Source organism: Armigeres subalbatus, chromosome 2, assembly GCF_024139115.2.
Source record: "Armigeres subalbatus isolate Guangzhou_Male chromosome 2, GZ_Asu_2, whole genome shotgun sequence".
Lineage (NCBI taxonomy): Eukaryota > Metazoa > Arthropoda > Insecta > Diptera > Culicidae > Armigeres > Armigeres subalbatus.
In genome coordinates this window covers 180,107,090-180,131,968 of record NC_085140.1, presented here as the reverse complement: position 1 = coordinate 180,131,968, position 24,879 = coordinate 180,107,090, and the positions used below count along the sequence as shown (strand labels likewise).

Sequence of the window (24,879 nt, the reverse complement as noted above, 5' to 3'; positions counted from 1 at the left end):
CCCGTCCGCAACCTTAATAACTCGACCGCGTTCCAACCAAATGGCTGAACGCGGTCGAGTTATTAAGATTGCAGGTTCCGCTTCCTATGTTTATCGGAGCTGTGCTGTTCGTGGCACAAAAGTGTTAATTCTTAACAACATAGAAATAAATTTGAGCGAGTGTTTGAACTTAGTTCCTAAAACAAAATATTGACTTGGAAGATATAGAAACTGTATTGGAACAAAGTTCGATTTTGTTGATATTAGTATCAAAGAAATCCCACATTTGAAGAATACGATTAAAGATTTTGGACTTTGAGAAAAGTACGACGATTCCTCAGCAAAACTTTCTAAAAGTACGGCATGTAAGAAGCCTAGAAGCCCATACTTGGCAGAAGCAAATTGAACATGCTTAAAATGTATTCAATGAATAATTGCCTACCTTACGGCTTAAGAATCGAAGATATGGTGTAATGGGTCATATGAATAAAAAGTCTGAAAACTCATAGCTTGTAGTATCTACTCAGAAGTTAAATCCACAGAGTGAACTACATCACGAAATGAAATCACGCAAAAACTGCAAGTACTCATCAACCGATGTACACGTTGTATAATGGGAGAGGTTCCTTCATCAGTGCTGCCACCTGGAAAAGTTTAGAGAAAAAGTAGAACCATGGAAATTTGACATGGCATGATATAGAAAATGAGAATTAAAATGTCTCTAGAACGTTATAGAATTTTTTTGTCAAACCATTTTCAGTTTGTGGAGTTACAAATTCAACAATCTTAAGCATTAACTGCTTATTCGATAAAAATATAAAAATCGAGATATCATGTCTATTTTGTGTGCTTTTGAAATTCTAACCCCGTAAATCAATTTTTTTTTTTGGGAAACGTCCTTAATTTTTGTTTTATAACAAAAATATACTTCATTTCCTATACCACACCGTGTGAAATTTCAATGATTCTACTTTTTCTCTCGATGACAGCTGGTGGTCTTCTCCTCCCCTATTCGGGCCTGGTGGCCTCACAGCTGGATCTCATAGACCAGCGATTCTCAACCTGAGGTACATGTACCCCTGGGAGTACCTTCGCTGGCCCTAGGGGGTACCTCGGACAAAAATGCGTAATGGTGGACGTATTACAATTCCAATCAAAACTCATTGATATAGTTTTGATAATTGTGTATCTTTATTTCAAAAATTTATATTGTACAATATATGCAATGCGATCCGTAAATCCCAATTGAATTTTGCCTTCCACAACCAGCACAATGTATAAAAGGCTGCGGAACACAAGATCGAACGAGCAAAACGTTGAATTAACAAAATGAACTTTTTTTCACTAATGCTCGGTTGCTTCGATGCAAAAGGATTAGAAGTATCCTTCTACGCATCTCGGAAGCCTTCTTCCAAGCAGCTTGAAGGCCTTCTTACAAGAGGCTCGGAAGCCTCCTGGGCACTTCAGAAGCCTCCTTTCAAGTGATTAGGTCGCCTCCTCGGAAGCCTCCTTTTATGAGGCATGGAAACCTCCTTTCAAGAGATGCGGTAGCCTCCTTTTAAGAGGATCGGAAGCCTTTTTCAAGAAGCTCAGAAGCCTCCTTTCAAGTAGCTGAAAAGCCTCTCGGAAGCCTATTGTTACCGTTCGCAAACGATTTCCTATAGCAGACTGCCGACCAAGAAAATATAATAATTTAAAACGTATATTGTTGCTAAAATTTGTTATTATAAAATGATTATATGTATAATTGTATAAAACTTAGTTTAAAAAATATTAAAAATATAAGCATGCACACATATTATAAATGTATATCACAGAACTTCTTTATCTCGCCTAAAGTTAAGAACACATTTTGTAATACACTATATAACAGAAAACGCAAAGAGATCTGCTGCATGGGAGTCAAATGTAGAGTTGTCGCGGATCATAAAAAGGACCAGAACAGATTGTCAGAAAAGGGTATTTGTGATGAGATGGTTAGCTACTGGGCAAGAATATCACTAGTATTGGTCTCTTTCCAACTTCGAACGTCGAAAAAGTCAGACGTGAGCTAAAACCAAGCATTAGCTAAAAGTTCTCCAAAATAGTGGATATAGTGGAAACTAAGTTCCCTAGCATATAATCTACACCGCACCAGCTGTAGATCCCAAATCAGGTATACATTCAGGCATTACGGTGCCGAAACGAACTTTGCATGACCAAACCCACCCAGTAGCTGTATTGAAACTAATCATAACCTACAAACCCAATGTGACATCCAGGACCCAATATCGCTTCGCTAAAGTGGTTCTCTGGCCCAAGTACCCCGTAGGCCCAGTCCATAGGACCCCGTCAAGCGCCCTAGAATCGGACGAACCCATAGCCGACGCTAGTACCACGCATAGCCGATGCGGACAAAGGCCAGGAAGACTCGATCATCACGGAGCCACGTGACGCTTTGGACACCGTCTGCATGATCCACCGATTGCATGGTCCACAGAGTGCATGATTCCTAGAAATCCCTGGACGTTAATCCCCCTTCAACCAGACAACCAACCCGCGAGCTCTGCAGCAGTTTATGCCGGCCGGCCACCTTACACACACTCACACACACAAACCTAGACGTTGTAAGTACCCACAATAAATTAATGTTAAACGAGAATTAGGAGTGTCTTTATTGAACTTTTGATTAGTCTCTCGGAGCCGACCTTGAAAGCGAAACGCTCAGCTCTAGCTTGCCGGAATACCGCAAATAGTACATGTTAGAATTCAAGAGCTAACACTATTTTCAAGAGGATTGGAAGCCTCCTTTCAAGAGGCACAAAAATCCCTTTTAAGAGGCCCAAAAGCCTCTTTTCAAGAGGCTCGGAAGCCTCCTTTTCAAGAAGCTCAGAAGACTTCTTTTCTAGAGGCTCAAAAGCCTCCTTTCAAGAGGCTCGGAAGCCTCCTTTCAATATCTTTTCAAGAGGCTCGGAAGCCTCTTTTGAAGAGGCTCAGAAGCCTACTTTCAAGAGGCTCAGAAGTCTTCTTTCAAGAGGCTCAAAAACCTCCTTCCGGGCTCAGAAGCCTCCAAGAGGCTTGGAAGGCTCCTTTCAAGAGGCTCGGAAGCCTCATTTCAAGAGCTCAAAAGCATCCTTTCAAGAGGCTCAAAAGCCTCCTTCTAAGAAGCGTGGAAGCGTCCGTTCAAGTGGCTCGGAAGCCTCCTTTCAAGAGGCCCGGAAGCCTTCTTTCAAGAGGCTCGGAAGCCTTACCAGAGGCTCGGAAACCTCCTTTCAAATGGCTCGAAAGCCTCCTTTCAAGAGACTCAAAAATCCTTTTCAAGAGACTCAAAAGCATCCTTTCAAGAGGCTCCCTCTAAGAGGCTCTAAAATGTCCTTTTAAGAGGCTCGGAAACCTTCTTTCAAGAGGCTCGGAAACCTTACAAGAGGCTTGGAAGCCTCCTTTCAAGAGGCTCAAAATCCTTCCTTTCTACAGGCTCAAAATCCTCCTTTCAAGAGGCTAGGAAGCCTCTTTTCAATATCCTCTCAAGAGGCTCTTTTCAAGAGGCTCAGAAGCCTCCTTTTTAGAGGCTCAGAAGTCTCCTTTCAAGAGGCTCGAAAGCTTCCTTCCAGGCTTACAAGCCTCCTTTCAAGAGGCTCAAAAGCTTCCTTCCAAGAGGCTCCTATCAAGTGACTCGGAAGACTACTTTCAACGTCCTTTTAAGAGACTGGGAGGCCTGCTTCCAAAAGGCTCGGAAGCCTTCTTCCAAAAGGCTCGGAAGCCTTCTTTCAAAAGGCTCGGAAGCCTTCTTTCAAGAGGCTCGGAAGCCTCTTTTCAAGAGGATTGGAAGTCTCCTTTCAAGATCCTTTCAAGAGGCTCAAAAACCTCCTTCCAGGCTCAGAAGCCTCCTTTCAATAGGCTCAAAAGCCTCCTCCTTTCAAGAGGCTCTGAAGGCTCCTTTCGAAAGGCTCGGAAGCCTTTTTTCAAGATGCTCAGAAGCCCCCATTCAAGAGGCTCAGAATTCTTCTTTCAAGAGGCTCAGAAGTCTACGTTCCAAGTGGTTCGGAAGCCTTCTTTCAAGAGGCTTGGAAGCCTCTCTACAAGAGGCTCAGAAGTCTCTAATAAAGAGGCGCGGAAGTCTACTTCAAAAGGATTCAAAAGCTTAAAGGAGCTTCCCTTCAAAGGGCTCGGTATTATTCTTTCAAAAGGATTGGAAGCCTAATTTCGAGAGGGGCTACCTCAGTTAATGCAAAAGTTCCAAGGGGTACCTCTCAAGAAAAAGGTTGAGAACCGCTGGTCTACAACAATGATAGATCGTATATTAATTGGGGAGGAGCTTTGGGAATGTATTCAGGCCCTCACAAAAGCATTTGTACCACAACAAACATATTTTGCGAGTCACATACAAGTCTAGGTGCCCGACAGAATGAGGTTTTGACTTAGACCTCAGACGAATTCCAAAAACCAGTTAAATAATTTATGTATTATTTTACTAGATAAAGCCTCATTCAAACTCTCAATCTAATCAACCAACTAATTGATTATCCAAGATATTATATGTCACTACATCGACTTAAAGACACTTTGGTAGATTTGAAATTGAATTCTGACGAGTTCCACCTTAACATCATTTTAGAATTGTCATAATACGAGTTTAGTACTATTTGTTGCTTTATTGCTATTATTGCTCTAAAGATACGTATTTTGACCTCAACTGTTAGACCATCTTCAGTGTCTCGTTATCGACTCGACCAACGTTAATTGATTTTTTTATTGCTATTGGTCATCGGCGTGGCAAAATTATGACCGGCGGTGCTTACTTATGGATCCTGTACACCTCCGGTGGTGCAAAGGGCCAACTTGAAAGATCTCCATCCTGAGCGTTGCCCGGCTATCGCTTTAACCTGTTGCCAGGTTAGATTTCGGTCGACTTCTTTTATTTCTTTATTGAGGCTTCGCCGCCATGAGCCTCTGGGTCTGCCTCTACTGCGATGTCCCGCTGGGTTCCAGCCTAATGCTTGTTTACAGATTTCGTGTCCGCCCCTACGTAGAGTGTGGCCGACCCAGCCCCACTTCCGATCCCGAATGTTGCTATCGGCCTCTTGTGACAATGACGATAGAGCTCGTTGTTTGAGATCCAGTTGTGAGGCCACCAGGCCCGAATTATATACCGCAGGCATCTGTTAGAGAACACCTGCAGGCGTTGAGTGTTCTCCAATGATACACACCATGTTTCGCTAGCGTATAACAGCACAGATTTCACGTTAGAGTTGAAAAATCGTATTTTGGTGCGTTCACTTATCTGCCTGTTTTCCAGACATTTCTTAAACTCGGAAAGGCAGCCCTTGCTTTTTTGATCCGTGCGCCTATGACGAACTTGGTACCGCCGTCTGACGCCATTTGGCTACCAAGATATTGGAAGCTTTCAACATTGGCTGCCCGGCTACTGTGAAACTGGAAGGAGTCACCGTGTTTACATCCAACGATTTGGTTTTGTTGACGTTGATGACTAAACCTGCCGAAGAGGAGCGCTCGACAAGGTCCTTGAGCTTACTCTGCATATCAGAGCGCCGTTGCGCGAGGAGTGCAACGTCATCAGCCAATTCGAAGTCGTTTAGGTGCTCCATGGTTATAGGCTGCCATAACAGCTCGCGGTTTGGTTCACGGTTAATCGCATCTACCAGAATCTTGTCGATTACGATGAGGAACAGTAACGGTGATAGAATACATCCTTGCCTCACACCAGCTACGACCCGGATAGGGTCGGACAAGACCCCATTGTGCAGCACTCTACACGAGAAGGCCTCGTACTGTGCCTCGATGAGGCCGATGATTTTCTCAGGAACCCCCTTGCGTCTCAGGGCACCCCACATATTCTCGTGATTGAGACGGTCGAAAGCTTTTTCGTAGTCAATGAATACCAAGTAAAGGGACTCTTGGAATTCGTTGACCTGCTCCAGAATTATGCGATGCCTGACAATATGGTCCACACAGGATCTTCCGGCACGGAATCCGGCTTGCTGCCGTCGGAGAGTCGCATCGATCTTCTCCTGAATCCGGGCTAGGACAATTTCGCACAGAACTTTGAGAACGGTACACAGCAACATAATGCCTCGCCAGTTATCGCATACAGTCAGGTCACCCTTTTTGGGCACCTTCACTAAGATACCTTGCATCCAGTCGACCGGGAAAGTTGCGGTGTCCCAGATATTACGAAATAAACGATGCAGTAGTTGAGCGGATGTCATGGGGTCAGCTTTGAGCATCTCGGCTGATATGCGGTCTACCCCTGGGGCTTTATTCGATTTCATGCTTTGGATGGCTGTTTGAATCTCTAGCAGTGATGGAGCTTCGGTATTGACGCGTGTTATACGTTGGATCCTAGGCAGATCATGCCGAGGTGGTGATGGCCTGGCTGGCACTTGAAAAAGTTGTTCGAAGTGCTCGAACCAGCGTTTCAGCTGGTCAGTTGGGTCGGTCAATAACTCTAGACGAACATTTGAAAAGGGCGTAACAGCCAAAATTTATTCTTTCTGATTCTTCGTCTACATATAAAGCTATATATATGGACGAAGAATCAGAAGGAATAAATTTTGGCTGTTACGCCCTTTTCAAATGTTGGTCTAGAACTGATCATTCGCGGTGCGGCGGTGCGCCGACCCAAAATCGTCGTCAGCGGCGGCGTGAGTAAAACCACCGGCGGCGGCGGCGTACAGGTCTAGCGTGCGGCAAGTTTGCTGGGAGATTGGCGATTAGCGGCCCAAGAACGAGTGGCCTGGATTATAACGTTGCTTTCAGTTTTGCTCCGAACACGACCATCATAGGTGCAGGTAAATATGTGTTAAAAAATAGAATAAAGAACTTAGCATAAGTCTCAGTATATGGATTGTTTTCAAAATTTGGTATGAAGGACAAATAATTAAAAAAATATATTTGATTCGTTTTCAACTGAACATTGTTAAAAACTTTGATATAGAAATGTTAATCATAATCATTTTTATTCAGTTGTACCTCCGAATATGAGGATAACCTATTTGCATAAAATACAATTTATTCAGCATACTTATCAACATTCATTAAACACACGTATGACAGACACTATGACAGCCCACACCATTATCATTCATCATCCATACATCCTGCCCTGCGCCATAGCGCCAGGTAAATGCACTCACCGGATACGATGTTCGACTCTGCCACGAAAACTGCAAATCGTCGTTGCCAGTCTTCATCGGAACCACGAAGCTGATGGCGTAGTCGTTAATGGCCCCATCCCGTACGTAGAAGAGATCCGCTTCGATGCCTGTGGAAAATGGAGAATGGAAAAAAAACTGCAGTGATGAGAATGAAAATAAACATTTCAGTTCAAGAGTTGCCGTTGTACTTAGGCCACCGCCATCCCAGTGGCTGTCGGTGAGCATTCAGGAGTGAAATACATTAAAAACAAATTTATCATGATAAAAGTTGGGTGACGAGGTAACATGAAAAATATTTGCAATTAGTTGGGTGTTGAGAGTTTCCTCAGTCCCGGGTATCAAATTTTCAGACTGTCGTTGGTTGCCTGAAGTTTTGCCATCCGTGAGAGCATACAACCGAGCGAGCGGAACAGAAAGCGTGCAGAAGTTTAAAAGGATAAACAGTCACGCTGTCAGCTAATATTTCCTCATCAGTTTTGAAGACGGCCTATCGGAAGTTTCAAGTGAATGCTTTTGAAGAAGGCTCGAAAGTTTTTCCAAAGGAAGAGAAAAGTCAAACAAAAATCAAATTACCCGTCAACTTATAACCAAGCTTCTGGCCCTCATGCTAGATAGATTGTTATTCTGTTTGATTAAGATATGGCTGAATATTAAACTAGGTCACAATGATTGTAATGTAAAGATTGACACAACCAAGCGACTGAAATATTTTGTTTTTATGACATGCACCATTTTGATTCAAATTCCGAAGAGACATATATTTTTCATATATAGACAAACATATGTATATCTAGTTCAAATAATTACTCTTGCATTTTGTCAATAATCTCTATTTTGAGGATATGTATAACAAAGAAAACTCTAGGAAGCTATGTATTTCGATGTGTTTTGAATTTGGAAAAAGAGTTCAGAATTTGAGACAAAATTTATTATAGAACCATTCGACTTCGAATGTTACAATGAAGTGCTTTTCAATAACTCGACCTGGAAGTGAAAGTACTATCTGGTAGTAAAGACAAACGCAAATAAAAAACTGCTTAACTCCAATGTAGAAAACAGCAATGACATTTTTTCAACACTATTCAACTAAAACATCAAAGATAAAGCAGGTGTAAATGCGACTAATTAACTGTCATGGCATGGATAAAAACCATTTCGTTTCATGATTCTAATCTCATTATGATAATGACAATCAACTGTGCCCTCGCTAACAGCCGGAAGCGTTCACTCCATACAGCAACGCCTTCACATTTAATCAGTTATAATCAAGATATGTCTTAATCCATTTTTCCTTTCTCTCTTCGCTTTCTGCACAGTCCGAAGCTGGTGGTACTTAAGTCCTCCATTAAACGTCGACTTCCATGCTCATATATACAGAGCCAAATGATTCCCAGGGCGGCGAAAATGCTCTCGGTTATCCTTTCAGTTTTGCTGACAAATCGTATAATAAGGAACTGCAGCAGTTGCAAAAGTCCGCTTAGCTTTTAGCCCTATTAAGTAGAAAGAGCTGTTTTTATACACAGAAGCTTTTTTTTATAACCGAAGAAAAATACGACGTTGATAAACAGTGGCACAACAAGTCTCTTCTGGATGCAACCCAACTCAGCTCCAGTTAATACTGAAATGCATCGCACTGTGGAATCCGTGAGGTGATGGCAATCTGAGCTGGGAGGCAAATCTCTGCTTAACTGTTTACCACAAGCACCTACTGCGAAGGATTTCATAAGGACCAAAGGCTGACAGCTGCTGCTGGAATGTCTAGCGAATAATAAATCTCAATAAAATATTTGCCTTTGACTGTGTCGGACCTACATTCGTAATCACTGATGCCATATGATATGACTCTCAAGTGCAAACAGCAAATGTGTTCATGGTTGCTGCAGACACGTAAATTTCTGCAGTTTACTTTCCCAGTCGTTAGTGCTACCAAGATATACTTCGAAGCTATTTGATACAACAACATGCAATGCTTAAAATCACAGAACACTTTTACGAACTAGGACCGAAATTGCCCTCTGCATTGCACAATCTGTGAAACACTACTCCACCATATAGCAGCCCATCCATGACCCAGAACGACATTGGTTTCATGGATGCTTGTCGTGCTGGACTGGAAGCTTGATAGTCAGTTCTACAGCCGCAGTCGTCGCTTAGGATATGATCAAAGTGTGACAAAAAAAGCAACAGGGAAAAAGGGAAAACGAAAGAAAATCATAACAGTCGCTTGGGTAAATATTTGCATGAAAAATAGCCAAACGACGAGATCTGGTGGGACGAATAAAGCAAAGAAACGTGACCCAAGTCAAGCTCGAAATCCCTCAGAACCAGTTACTACTGTTTTCTCCGGCATGGCTGCTAGTAACCAGAGCCGCATTCAGTAAAAAATATGGGATCTTATCCTGAGCATTGGTAAACCACAAAGGGCCGATAGTAAATATTGCGAAGAATTATTTTTTTATTATTATATAAAGTACACCGGGGCAAGTTGAAACGATTTTTCCAAAGAAGTTCGGATTGCCGAAAAATCATTACCCTTTGACGAATTTTGAATCCGTTTGCGGTGTTTACTAGTACAGATCAAAGATTACACATACAAAATAAGAAGACTTAGCCAACTTTTTATAAATGCTTTACAAATGGATTTTTTTGTGTGCTTCGTTCATACTTGCCCCGCATATCGCACACTGCGCTATATACAGAACATAAGCTAATATTGTCGAATTGGAAACAAATTATATGTACTCAGTGAGTACTGCAAAGCCACAAAAGTAATTTTTAAGTGGAAAATTGTAAAGAACCAAACTACGCACTATGCTGAGAGGCTATCCGATTGATTACATCCTGCTGGGGACCACTTGGACTACTTTTACGATGGTTCATTATTTGGTTTGCTCGAATTGGGCGCTTGATTCTTCGGTCGTGGTCGTCATTAATCCACTTTAATAAACCATTGCATCACTAATAAATATTTGATGGGATAAGGAGAGGGCTGGGGAAGTGGAAGAAGGAGTTTAAGAGATGTTTACATGCTTCATGTTTTATTTTTATATGAACAGCGACAAGAGAAAGTAGGTCAATACCATGCAGTTCAAAAGTGACCTCTTTTCATTCTAGTCTTCATAAAGATTGTAGAATAAAAATCCAAATTAATCCACTTTGCTTTGCATTCATTAATAAAAGGGAAGAAATAAATCAAATTTATTTTTAGAAACTTGGTCCTTTTTATTAATTAATGTTTTGCGAACCATTGAGGGCTGTCCACTGTTCAGACTTTTTCAACTTCTACAAAATATCAAATGTGTTGTGCACAAAGACGCACTACGAAATAATATTGTTGTAAATAACGATTTTAGTTATTCAAATATTTTAGTATAAAAGTATAACAGCAACATATTTCAAACAAAACAAAATTAATGAGCACTGAGGAAAATGGACGTATTATTTTCAATCAAACGCCTTATGAAAATTGGCCACAAGGAATCGGTATGAATTTCAATATCTTGCCTTATAAATAATGATTTTCATTTCAAAAAAAGTGAAGTGCGGGCAGACAGGGTTCGAACCATGGACGTCGGGGTCAGGAGGCCGGTATGTTGATCACACGCCCATCGACGCTTGAATGATCGGGAAGGTAACTGCGTATAAGAAGCACTGTTGGTGGAATAATCAGTCGAAGCCAGGCATTGAAAAAAAAATCAGATCATGAGTAAAAACCGGCTAAATTCATGCCAACTTGATGCTCTACTGCGGCCTAATCGCTGATGCTTTCTAGATCGTTGAATTTTGGCGTTCGTTGATTCAATGTTTAAAGATCTTCATCGCTCACCAATGGGAGACAACTGAGCGAGGCAAATCACTTGGTAACCTAACAATGAGTGTTGTTACCACACGCTGTTAGAAAAATCTTTTCAGACATTAGGAAAATTAAGTCCGCTGTGAGAATGGAACTCTGATACACTGCATGGGAGGCTTTGATACTTTCTCTCCTCCATCCCAGCCGATTGAAAGCAGAGTGAATAAAGCAGAACACCTGATGTGTTTTGGTTTTATTCTAGTAGAGCAAGCGTAACACAAATGCAGTCGTAGATTCCCTAGATACCGTACCAAGTTTGGCTTGACGAACTCTGCTGCTCGTTATTTACGCAGCAACGATCGCTCATAATCGTTGTTTGGTATCCATCTGAGCAAGGCTGTTCACTCACTGGCATAGGATGCTATGATTGAATTTGATCAATGCTCGTCCGCTCCACTCACGCTTTCAATGCCTGGTCGAAGCTTCATAAGGCGCAATTTATGAATTTCGTTAAGCCAGTTTGCTGAGTGAGGACAAAATCTAACAAAATAAAAATCAATTTATTACAAAATCTAAATGAATCATCTGTGCACGGCTTCTGAAATCATATTTGGATTATATAATAAATGACGAGCTCGGTGGTCTAGTGGCTACCGCTTCTGCCTTATAAGCAGGAGGTCGTGGGTTCAATTCCAGGCTCGTCCCTTTCCTACTTTGTATTTCTATCTTAGTTCTTTCTGTGTTTCACGTTCTACCAACACGATTCCTACTGTTATAACCTTCCACACTAACAATTCCAAAACCTCCCGTGGTACCTATGAAAGGTCGTAGAGTTCTCTGCATCTTTCTCAAGTAGGTGTCCGACTAACCATCCTTCCCCTTCTCCAGCATTCGCAAGGACGTGGCCAGGACAGATCTGGACTATTGGAGAGTGCATTGCTTCCATCTAAGAGATAGTGATTAGTCCCAAATCAATATTTGTGGTAACGGATGAAAGTGACGCTTCTAAGCCATGTTATCATTTTTGCATTCATATCATGAGGCTAACACGATGATACTTTTATGCCCAGGGAAGTCGAGACAATTTCCAAACCGTCCTAGACCGGACCGAGAATCGAACCCAACTACCCTCAGTATGGTCTTGCTTTGAAGCCGCGCATCTTACCGCACGGCTAAGGAGGGCCCCAGCTGGCAGCTCTAGGATCTCTTATTTTCTAGAGATGTACACCGACGCAGCCGACAGTTATTGGTATCACGCCGCTGATCTATTTTTTCACGCCGGTTAGACTTTGTAGTCCGGAAAATTTTCAGTGCAAATTTCGAAGAATTTCAAGTCAAAACTTTAAAGAAATGTGCGCTTTTTTACGAATATTCCTATCTTTCGGCAGAGCTTCCGGTGACTATTCAAGTCTGTAAGTATTAGACCTCTTCATGCTTTCAAAAAATATCAAAAATTCAAACGGTGGGCTGACCGAATTCTTATGCTAAAGTAAGCCTCCTGTTAAATTTTCAGTTAATTCGGACAAAATTTCGAGGTGGCTCAAGTCGATTTATTGTTTTTGGGCTATTTTCAATTTTGACAAAAAAATTAACAAGAGATATGAACGCCGAAAACTATCGCAACAACCTCTATATGGAAGCTTTCGGTGTGCTCTACAAGTCGAGCACACAGAATGAGAAAGTTTCTCACCTATCATGCCTGTATACATTCTCTATAGGTAGCATATCGTGAGTAAAGTTTTTCGGTAGCTGTTACGATAATGAACTGATTCGGGGGGTTACAACCCATAATAAATTTCTTTTGATAAGCTCAAATTGCGGGGACACCGGTTCTGATGATGCATTTCAACTTGTTTCACGCAGCTGTGCGAAGAAAATATGGTCCCCAACATAAAATTAGCGAGAACGAAGCGTTTTATCAAACCCCATCGGTGGGGGTCGCCTATCCTAATCAGTTTTTTTCAACTTGTATACAAGTGCGATAGTTTTATTTTCATGGCTTGTTATGATTCGAAGAGGTGTTTGCCTCTCTTTTATCGTTGTTCGTTATCTATTGAGAGTGATTTCTGCAAACCCTGTATTAAAGTGATTGTCGAGCTTTTATGTGCATAAAACACTGTTTCCCCGAAAATTCGTTGTTCTACAAAATTCTTGAATTTATGACTAATAATTGTTAATTTATTATATTATTATTCCTCTTTTTTCCCTGGACATTTGAGTAATATAATCTTCAATGTGCGATTTTCCCTTAAATTCTTAAAAATCATTAGCTGAACATTTGTCATAAATTTGCACGTTAGGATTTCTTCAAACACGTTATTCGAACGAAACATAAATCAAATCATATGATATTTGATGCTTACAACATACGATATCCAAATTTGTTTCATTTCACCATATGTCTGTATGCTTTTACCATTGAGTGTATCGTAGTAACAAGTGAAATCAAAGCTTCTTTGTTCAAACAACTTGTTTGAAGAAATCCTAACGTGCAAATTTATGACAAATGTTCAGCTAATGATTTTTAAGAATGTAAGGGTAAATCGCACATTGAAGATTATATTACTCAAATGTCCAGGGAAAAACCCAACTTAATTCACCGAGTGGTGATACTGCCTTTCTTGCATTTAGCCAAGACACCAACCTTATATGGCGCTTATATAGTTCGATTCCACTTTCTTAATAATTTTTGAACGCAATGGTCGATCGTTATCAAATTCAATAGTGATCAACTAGGGTTTGTCCCCCGTCGAATGCAACTTGTTGCGAGAAAATCGGTTAAGAATTACTATATGAAAAAGTGGCTAATGTTTTTCGGTTTTCGTGTGCACACACACACACACACACACACACATATACACACGGACAGACAGACATTTGTTCAGTTCGACGAGCTGAGTCGATTGGTATATAACATCATGGGTCTCCGAGACTTCAATAAAATGTTCGATTTTGGAGTGAAATGATGGCCTTTCGGTACAACTTTGTTGTACGAGAAAGGCAAAAAGAGGAATAATAATATAATAAATAAACAATTATTTGCCATAAATTCAAAAATTTTGTGGAACAACTACTTTTAGGGAAAACAGTGTTTTTATACACTTTAAAGCCCGAAGATATGTCATTATCATGCGAATATCACTTGAACGTGAACAGAACGAATCGCAATGTTCACAAGACTGTAGAGCACACCAATAGCTTCCGTATAGGGGTTATTATTATCTTTATTAGTGAGGTTTTCGACCCTGGATCGGTTCACCTCGCACCGTATAGAGGTTGTTGCGATAGTTTTCGGCGTTCATATATCTTGTTCGATTTATTTCAAAATTGAAAATAGCCTAAAAACACTAAATCGACTTGAGCCACCTCGACATTTTATCCGAATCAGCTGAAAATTTGACAGGAGGCTTATTTTAGCATAAGAATTGTGATTTTGAGCTGACCGGTTTAATTTTTGATACTTTTTGAAAACATGAAGAGGTCTAGTAAGTATAGCTCAATGCAATTATGTTTTTCTCATGGGGCCGTACACATATGACGTAAGCATTTATGGGGGGAAGGCGGTCTGTCATTACGCACCATATGAATAAAAATTCAAGGTTAAGTCAAGTCAAGAGTAGAAAAAACAGAACAAATGCTTTCGTAATAAGAGTACGACCTCCAGAGTACGATAATAAAGAGTTTTGGAAAAAAACGAGCAATGGGTAATGTTTTTAACATAACCGCAAGTAGACGTAGGACTTGTATAAATGTAACGTATTTACATTTAACTTCTAACTTTTGGATATGTGGTTTTGATCATAGGTATTGATATTGGAAACGAAGGAAGTGTATGCTGTGTAGAAATATTAGCAATTTGTTCATTCAAAACTTATGGAAACGAAACTAATAATTAAGTACATAATTAGAATTGCTTTCTTTCTAACTACAAAATGTGCTATTTTAGGGGAACTGTCCCGTTTTTCAAACAAAGAAATACAGCACCAATTTCGTTGCTTCTTTTTGCTAACATGCGTGCTTACTGCTGAAAAAATCGCAACAATAAGAAAAAAGTCAAGGAACAGTAACCCTACTAAAATAGAGGAGGTACTGCTAATACGTCAACGAAAAATTATTTAATGTTTCGATTCCAAACTACGAGTATACGAATAAGATATTGTTTATTTAAATATTCTTCTGGAAATTTTTTTTTGCGGACTTTTATAAAACATTCACATGTAATACAGCGAAGTTTTCTAATCTAAAATGAGTATTAACACCATTGCTGATCGTGCATCATTAATTCCTAATGCCTTCTGCGAATAAATAAAAGAAATTATTTCAATCAAATTTTCATTTTCATCAGTGTAGTTGATTTTTTTTTTGCTGGGGAATCAGAACTGTGTCATATGCTATGACTCGTACCCATCCCGGGATTATGTGGATTATGAAACCAATCACTTTTCGTGGATGAGCAGACCAAATCTCTCTAATTTTATTCTTCTTCGTCCACCACCGCTGCCCTCGCTGCCTCTGCCATCTTCGGCCTCTAGTCGTGAACTCCGAGCGATACGATGGGCGATTGCATCCATAGCAACATAGGAACCGACACGACTGCATCCGACCATCGTCAACCACAGATTACAGAATGACAAAAAATGCACCCACTACTTTCATGCATATTCGCAGACTCACCGGCAGTTCTAGCGCTTGCGACTGCATGCTGTGTAGACTAACACAGCGAAAGATCGAACGAAACGAAAAATGCGCGAGCAAAAAGCACGTCAGTACGCGCTGCTGTCACCAATTGTAATGACTCTTCTCTTTCAGCCTAACGCTCTCGATTTCCAAACATCTAAATGACACCCAGTATAGTAAATAAAGACGTGAGTCCTACGTCAAAACGCACTCTTCTAGGTTAAGTTCCGTGAATTGACCACTTTTACAGATACTCTGAATCTCTCGGAAGACCGCCAATGAGAAAGGTTAAGAAATGAGATGTGGGAAGTGAAAAGTTAATAGTGAAAAGTGAGGAGTTAGAAACGAAAAGTGAGAAGTGGGAAGTAGAAAGTGAGAAGTGAAAAGCGAGAAATGAAAAGTGAATTGAGAACTGAGAACTTCCTTCTTCCTACTACAATATTTCTTCTTCCTTTGCATTTCTTCCATTCTTCCTTCCTTTTTTCTTCTTCCTTCTTCGTTCGTCGTTCTTCCTGCTTCTTTCTCCCTTCTCTCCTCTACCTTCATCCATCTCCCTTCCAACTGCATCCCCCTTCCTTCTTTCTTCTTGCTTCTTCTTTCCTTCTTCCTTCATCCTTCATCCTTTTTCCTTCTTTCTTCTTCCTTCTTTCTTCCTCCTTCTTTCTTCTTCATTCTTCCTTTTTCCTTCTTCCTTCTTCACTCTTCTTTCTCTTTTCTTCCTGCTTTGTTCTTTCTTATTTCATCTTTCTTCTTACTTTTTGCTTCTTCCTTCTTCAATCTCCATATTTTTTCTCTATCCTTCTTTTTACTTTCTTTTTTATTTTTATTTCATCTTTCCTAATTCTTTTTCTTTCTTTCATCTCCTTTTTTTTTCTTTCATCTTTCTTTTCACCTTTTCCTTTTTCTTCCTTCGATCTTCCTTATTCCTTTTTATTTTTTCTTCTTCCTTCTTCCTCTTTCTTCGTCCTTAATATTTTCTCTTCATTCCTTCTTCTCCCTTTCTTCTTCCTTCTTTCACCCTTCTTACTTTTTCCTTCTTCTTCCTTTTTCCTTCTTGCTTCTTCCTTGTTTCTTCTCTTTTATGTTTCTTTTTTCTTCCTTTTTCCTTCTTCATACTTGTTTCTTACATCTTCTTTCTTCCTTCTCCATTCATTATTCGTTCTTCGTCCTTTTTCCTCTTCTTTCTTCCATCTTTATTTGTTTCTTTCCTCTTTATTCTGTCTTCGAAATTTGCAACCGTGATCCGTTCGAATGTACTGTCACCTGTACCCTGAAGAAAATTATTTTCAGATCAACCGTTAGGACGCTTTTAAAGTTGCCGTTGATCGACTTCCACCAACATACACCGTCCAAGCCTTAGTACGCCATCGTCCCTCGACATTCGCCGCCATCCTAGCCACCTCACACCGTCGTCGTTCATCGGTAAACCACCAGCCGGCTGCTAACGAGCCGCCCTCCAAGCCATTTATTGCCTTCGCGGTCCTTGGACCAACTATCGGCCGCTGTAAAGCCCGTTGCGAAACGCCAAATCAAGCTCGTGGCGAAACGCCACACCACCGCCGCGCTGCGCTACGACAGCTCTTCCTCACCTAAGTCGTTCGCCCGTGGGACTTTCCATCGACCCCGTCGTTAGACCCCAAGTCGCCGGGAAGCAAATTTCCGGAAGTCATTCTACGCCGCCAACGACCTTCAACTGGCCAACTGTGCTAGCAGCTTGGGGCTTAGGCACGCATCTTCTGGGCCGTAGCAGGACTCCCGGGGTCAAAGACAGTAGGTGGCTCAAATTAATATGGAAAAATCTTTTTTAATATGGTTAAAAAGACTATTATTCTTCCATTTACTTCCACTATTCACTTTTATGTATCAACAAACAGATACGTATTTCGTTTCCTACTTGGAAACTTTTTCAGTGTTTTGTTATCGACTCGATGTTATCGACTCGATCGATAACAAAACACTGAAGAAGTTTCCAAGAAGCAAACGAAATACGTATCTGTTTGTTGATACATAAAACGTGAATAGTAGAAGTAAATGGAAGAATAATAGTCTTTTAACCTGTAACATCGGAGACGAGCCAGCCTCGGGCTGAAAGTCTCCTTAATAAAGACACAAAAAAAAAAAAAAAACCTTGTAGCATTTCCCCTAAGACGCTCTAAAATAATTAACCATTTTTTTATATGTTTGTTCGGCCGCCCTCCTATTCGGATCTATATTTGATGTCCTGGTGCTCTGGACAAAATTTCAGCCAAATCGGCCAACGTTTAGGCGGTGCTAAACTCGTCAGAAGTTTATATGCAAAAATGTATGCAGAAACATCCAAAAACAGTGATTTGCAGTTAGACGACACAATTTACGATGAAGAACTATAATACTCATTTAGATCTGAAGGAATTTAATACAGAATGTAATGCTGAAAACCGCGAGAAGATTAGTGTTTGCGTAGCGAAGTTATAAGCATTTCTTAGAAGTGGGGTTTCGTGTCTTTTACACACTTAGTTTTTATTTCTGCAGCTCGGCAAAAATCCGCACAGCCGTGCGTCAGTAAAATAAAAAACTGATTTTTCAGCAAAAATGACGTTTGTTAGCTGATTTTCGGCAATACCAAATGTATTTTTAGCAATTTTGACAGAAATCTTGGCAAAAAACATGTTTGCTGGGGTACGGCTGTGCGAATCTCGGTAAAAGTTTAACATTTTGCTGAGATCCCGGTAAAAAAAATTAAGTGTGTACCTTTGAGAAGAAATAAATTCACCCATACAACACTCCAGTAAAATGCTAATATCTTTGCCTAATGAACTCTAATCTTCTCGCGGTTTTCAGCATAATATTCTTTAATTAATGCTGCAAGAACTGAATGAGTATCAAGGTTTTTTATCGTAAATTGTTCCGTCCAATCGCAAATCGCTGTTTTTCGATGTGTCTACCTACATTTTCCCATGTAAACTTCCAACGAGTTTAGCACCGCCCAAACGTTGACCCATTTGGCGGAAATTTTGTCCAAAGCATCAGGACACAAAACAGAACCGAATAAAAGGGCGGCTCATCAAAAAAATTAAAAAAGTGTTTTTGAGCCACCTTAAAATACAGTTTCACCTTATTTCTTCTTCCTTATTCCTTCTTCCTGTTTCCTTCTTCCTTCCTTCTTCTTCCTTCTTCATTGTTTATTATTCATTATCATCTCTTCGTATTACTTCGCACCTATCATATCTCACATCTTACCAATAACGTCATTTGACTAAGGAAATGGAAAGTTATATTTATTGAGCAGCTACCCAGTATTACAATTTCACCACGGTTTTATTTTATTTGATATAAAAAAACTCGTTGTGCAATTGTATTGATTAGGGTAATTAGGGTAAAAGTTCCGATAGTCGTGGATGTTCCTATAGTTAAGTTAGTACGGTTTGCAGGGAATTAACAAATTAAACGCAGTAACCCACATTACCGGTCAATTAGTTGAAGTGTCGTAACACGATGGTAAAATGGTAAAGTATCTTCTGAACACCTTAATTTTTTTCTACCTTGTGCCAATAGTTGCGCTAGTGTTCCAATAGTTGCGTATAAAACCTATGGTATTCGCCACTATAGGATTACGAGTCACAAAAAAACGCAAATATTGGAACACTGAACCAATAATTGGAAAATTAATTTCAGGTTACAATAAAGAATTTTGACCCAATTGTGATTCGCTTTGAATAAAATAGAAAAAACGAGCTTTCGGATGCACTCTCAAGGTAAGCGAAATGAAGTATAGATTAGGTCCCGGGTAGACGGAAATAGCTCAATAATAACAAGTGTTGATTTGACGGCAAAATGAGATATGGCATCATTGATATAAGAGATAAAATATTACACGACAATATCAATATTTTGCATCATGAGGAGATCAAGTTATGCTTTTTGTAAAAAGTGATCAAAATCATGTGCCATTAGTTTGATCTTATATAGATCATATGTTGATATTTAAATGATATTTCGGTGCAAATTTTGATATTGTTGCCTGTTTTTTTTATCTCTTATATCAATCAAGTCCACATCATGTTTTGTTATTCTGTTCATGGCTTCTACCCGGCTACCAGGAACTAGTGTGTTACTATTGGGTCTATTACCCTACTGCGTAACAAAGCCGTTGACTGACCAACACAAAAATGGCCGAGAAGAAGAAAAACTACACTAAACAGACATTCGGTGAACTTTTCTTCTTTAGACGCAATACCTCATCATAACAAATTAAACCCAACAGTTCCACAGTGGAAATCAAATCTTGATAGAAAGTCTAACTTTTCGTCTCCGTTTCAGTTGAATCTGGGTCACTGGTTGTAGCAGTCGCTCAAAGTGTGAGCCTTCGACACCATGCTTCAAACTACAAGCATCAATCTTTAGATTTATATGCAGTAATAAACCGGAGTTCAATTTATTTTCCTGATCTTTACCCGTTGTTGAAGGCTCCATCAAGCGAGAACTATTTAATCAACCAGAGCCGTTGTGGTTCCGTAGTTCGATTTGGTGATGCCGGAAGAAGAAAGATAGTATCTTCTGCATGCGGTATTTATAATGAGATAGATTCTTTGGAAGTTGAGCTAATACAGAAACAACATAAAATAAATGATGAATGCAATTATTTGGATGAAGTTTCTGATGGAAATCTGAGAAAAAGAGAAATTGTTTTTGGTATAGTGTTGAATTGAGGTTCCTTGTGTAGATATCTTCTAGTGGTCAATGGAGTGGAAAAAATATTCGTGAACTCGAATCGGAAGCACCGAATTTGTTGAAGAACTTTTGTTTTATTGTTGACACCTCAAATTGTAATTTTTAACCTTCTGTCTGTGCTCAAAAAAACTTACGTTGTCTGTGCTCTGGGGTCAAATTGACCCCAAATTGAAATTGCTATAACTTTTTTAATATTTGGCCAATTTTGGATTTTTGGGGCTGTTTTGAAAGATAATTTAATCATCTTTCAGGTCGTTACCAAAGATTGACTATTGGTGGGCGGGTACATCGCGGGGAGGGGTTTTAGTGAACAAGGGTATAAAACAGTGATTTTATATGATTATTTTACTTATATCCGAACATCCTACCCATTTTGAACTGCACCTTTTTTTAAAAAGGCTATGCAGGAAGGCATGTGCTTTGGCATGAGGCGTTTATAAGTTTAGAACTCGGCCGCCAGGAGGTGGTATATTTGAATTCATTATTTTAGACTACTCAAGATATTCCGGTATATAGAATTCTCCTCAGTGTAAATATTCTTATCGCACAAATTTGAAAATGGAAAGAAGTGCTCATTATATTGAGCACCGCTTTGTAGTGCTAGACATCCTGAACAATGTTGCCGAATACAACTTGGGTGTAGGTATGAGGGATCTCAAGCTAAAGCAATATTTCATATATGCAAGAATATTGCAAGTACACTAGCGTCGCCTATTTGTAAATTTCCTAATTATTTATTTCGTTACATGGCAGTCTATTCCCACCAGACGAGCTTTGTTACAGACGTCATCTTTACAAATTTCAAAATTTAGCGATAAGAATATTTACAATGAGGAAAATTCCATATATCGGTGTTACTTGAGTAGTCTAAAATAATGAATTCAAATATACCGCCACCTAGCGACCAAGCGCTAAACTAATCAATGCCTCATGTCAAAGCACACGCCTTCCTGCATAACCTTTTTGAAAAGGTGCAGTTCAAAATGGGTAGGATTTTCAGATATAATAAAATAAGCATGAAAAATCACTGTTTTTGTACCCTTTTTTACGGAAACCCCTCCCAGCGATGTACCCGCCCACCTATAGTCAATCTTTTGTAACGACCTGAAAGATGATTAAATTATCTTTCGAAACAGCCCCAAAAATCCAAAATTGGCCAAACATTAAAATAGTTATAGCAATTTCAATTTGGGGTCAATTTGACCCCAGAGCACAGACAACGTAAGTTTTTTGAAAAAAGGACACTGTAGCCCATATTTTCAAGATTTTTCAAGCGAATTTGCACATAGGAGACAGATCTCGGCGAGTTTTACCAAACTACCAAAAATTAGGAGAATCGGTTGAAAACTAAAAAAATGGCAGCCACTCAAAGTGGCCTGGGGTCATATTGACCCCAGAGCACAGACAAAAGGTTAACTAAAAAACCTTTATTGATCCACCCAGCGGTGTTTGTGTCTTTCTCGTACATATACTAAATGTGCTAAAAAAATAAGTGAGAAATTCTTAGCGTGTTTTTTTTTGTATATAAATCGTATTTTGGCCATAACTTTTGATCCCATAGTCCGATCTGGCCAATTTTCAATAGGAAACAATGAGACTCCCGTCGAATGCAACTTGACAAACAAATCGGACCAAGATAAGTGCCTAAAAGATGAGTGAGTTTTATTCTGCGCATATACATACACACACGCACCCACATACACATACATCTCAATTCGTCGAGCTGAGTCGATTGGTATATAACACTATGGGTCTCCGGACCTTCTATCACAAAATCGTCTTGTAAGTGAATATATAGCCTTTTCGTTACACCTTGGTGTACGAGAAAGGCAAAAATAAAAATAGATATGAAGATTTAAAAAAATAATGCTAGTGTGGGCCTCACGTCAAAATTAATGATGCTTTTTCCGAAACATAACTACACCCAACTTACGGATGGGGAATTTTAATTCAGTTCTGCAAAAGCCCCGGGTGACGATGGTATATTTTCCATATTTATCAAAAAACTTCATGAGAACTCTATCCTTTTTGGTTAATTTATTTAACAAATGTTTTCAATTGGCACACTTCCCAGATGAATGGAAAAACGACAAAGTTGTTTCAATTGTGAAGCCGGACAAAAATCCAGTTGAGGCTTCATGATATCGCCCAATCAGTTTGCTTTCTTCAATAAGCAAGAGAGTTATAAAACATAGATTTTGAAGATGTACTCATTCGATTTAATTACTTCAATGCGATACTTCCTTGGTATCGGATATCAAAGTATCCATACCGAAAGCACTTGGGATCGAATCAAAAGTATCGAGTTGTTACTCGTATTTACTTGTATCGATAAATCCCTACTGTCAGTGGTGGAATGTGGTTTCGAATGCAACCACTCAGATTGTCTGCATTTCATAGCGCAATTGGCGTGACGAGCAGTAGTCGGCAAGCGATAGCTAGTGGGTAACTGGTTTGGAGCAAGCACGTAGGGGAGGGGGGGCAATATGCCCTAGCTAAGCAAACACTGCTTTATTGTCTTACTTGTAACGCTATTCATGGGTATTTTTACATTATGCAACAGTTAAACAAGATAGCTAGTTGATGCCATTCAAAAATTGTCAAAAATCTCAATCATATTGATAATATTCACATTTCAAAAAAGTGGTGATATTCTGTTGCCGGAAAACTCATGAGGCAAAACGCCTTTTAGCTGGCAGCTCCTAGGGAACAAAGCACCACGCGTCGGCGAATCAGCATTCTGGTATGGATAGTGCGTGGAGACGCAAGTACATTGTAGGTTAGTGCCACTAGGGCGTTTTGCCTCGCCAAAATGTTAGATGTTTCTTCAAAATGTGGAAATTTTCGGTTTTTCCGACCTTCCCATACACTATTTTGAAACTTTTTCGCCTAATCTACATAATTTTAGATCTAGTTCTAGTCTAGCGTTTTGGGGCCTCTTCCCCTATTCTAGGCGTCTGGTTACAGAGTCTCATCGTATTGCATAAATCCCCGATTTATACACCTAGCAGCGATATTGGCTTTCTCTTGCAGTCCGATCTGCCAGTTGAGTCAAAAGTATATAAGATTGCTAGTATCGCTTCAAATCGCGTGACCTACATCTTGTTTGCCGCGGCCTGGCATCTAAAGTACCGGTATTTAAAGTTCCAATCTAATGTGGTTGTCAAAACAAAACATTCCCTACATGACACGAGATTAAGGGTCATATTAAACATATTGAAGTCAGTAGTGGAAAAACATGTTTAATGCTAACAGCGCCATTAGCAATAGCATTCTAGTATTTATGCTTTTATTGATCTGCCCTTGTTTCAATAGGAAACAATGGGGCAGTATTATCTTTCGAACGCAACTTAAGGATAAGTGCCTAAAACAATAGTGAGTTCTTTGCGCAAGTTAACGGAAGACCTAGGTGTGGTAATAGCGATTAAGTTTAAACAAAAATTTAAGTCGAACAAGTATTTAAATTTACTGAAAAGGCTAAAAAGGAAGTACAAGGCACTTATTATAAATCCTCGCATATAACAAATTCTTTAACATGTGATATAAGCAAGCTTTGAAAGCTGCATATTGCTGGCAATCCGCCAAAAAGTAGGCAATTATATTGCACCTAATGAACGTGAAGGCATTAATGGTAAGATATGGCAACAAGGTATGAATGGCACGAATGGAGTGTTAACCCATCACTAGCGGACCATGTCTCATATGTCTATAGATATGAGTAAAGTGGTAGAGACAGTTTGAATTTTTGGCCGATGTGTTTAGGCGCTTCAACGGTGAAACCTGCACCTGGGCGGAGACTACCGTAGCGTAGTGCCCATCCTGGACCAGGACCTACAGGAGTAGGTCCGAGCAGCGGTGGACCTATAGGAATAGGTCCGTGTTCCCGGTGGCAGTAGTAGGCAGCGGGTAAGCGGGTGGCACCGCCCCTGCTGGTCGAAATGCCGCCGGAGGAAGCGGTTTCCGATGACAATCAAGTCAGAGAGCAGGTAGAACTGCTCTCTACTTTGATTGTCGTTCGGAAAATAGCGGCAATCGCTCCGATTAGGAGCGGTGATCGGAGCGGTCACGACAATGGCGCAAAAGGTAGGATTGGTAGGCTCTCCGGTGGAGATAGACGGAGAGCCGAAAGAAAGAAAAGACTCAGTTAAGGTAGACGGAAGTCTAAGACAAAAAAGATGACTCTCCGGTGGAGATAGACGGAGAGTCGAAAAATAGATAGAAGATGGATGAATAAAGAAGGCTCACCGGTAGAGATAGACGGTGAGCCGTGAAAGAAGGAAAATACTCCGGTTGAGAAAGACGGAGGTCAAAATAAAACAAAGATGACTCTCGTTGAAGATAGACATAGTGCTGCGAAACAAAGGAGACTCCGGTGGAAGTAGACGGAGGTCTCAGATAAGTGACAAGAGATGATAAAATATTTTAATTAGAACGGAAATAATTAGATTGAGTTTTAGAATTCAATTAGAATTGGAATTGGATTACTAATGAGTTAAAAATTAGATTTTTTAACTTGTTTCTGATTGAAATCAGACAAAAGTTTGATATTGAGTCATAGGGTTGGAT

The 24,879-nt window shown here is 40.0% G+C and overlaps 1 protein-coding gene across 6 annotated transcripts in view; it reads right to left on the bottom strand.

Moving 5' to 3' along the window:
• Window positions 1-24,879, bottom strand: part of LOC134211318 (tyrosine-protein kinase RYK) — a 236,412-nt gene that overhangs the window by 136,488 nt on the left and 75,045 nt on the right. For all 6 annotated transcript variants that reach the window (XM_062688071.1, XM_062688072.1, XM_062688074.1 and 3 more), the window contains one exon: window positions 7,113-7,240. In XM_062688071.1, coding sequence (XP_062544055.1) covers window positions 7,113-7,240 — 128 coding nt within the window. The remainder of the gene's footprint in view (window positions 1-7,112; window positions 7,241-24,879) is intronic.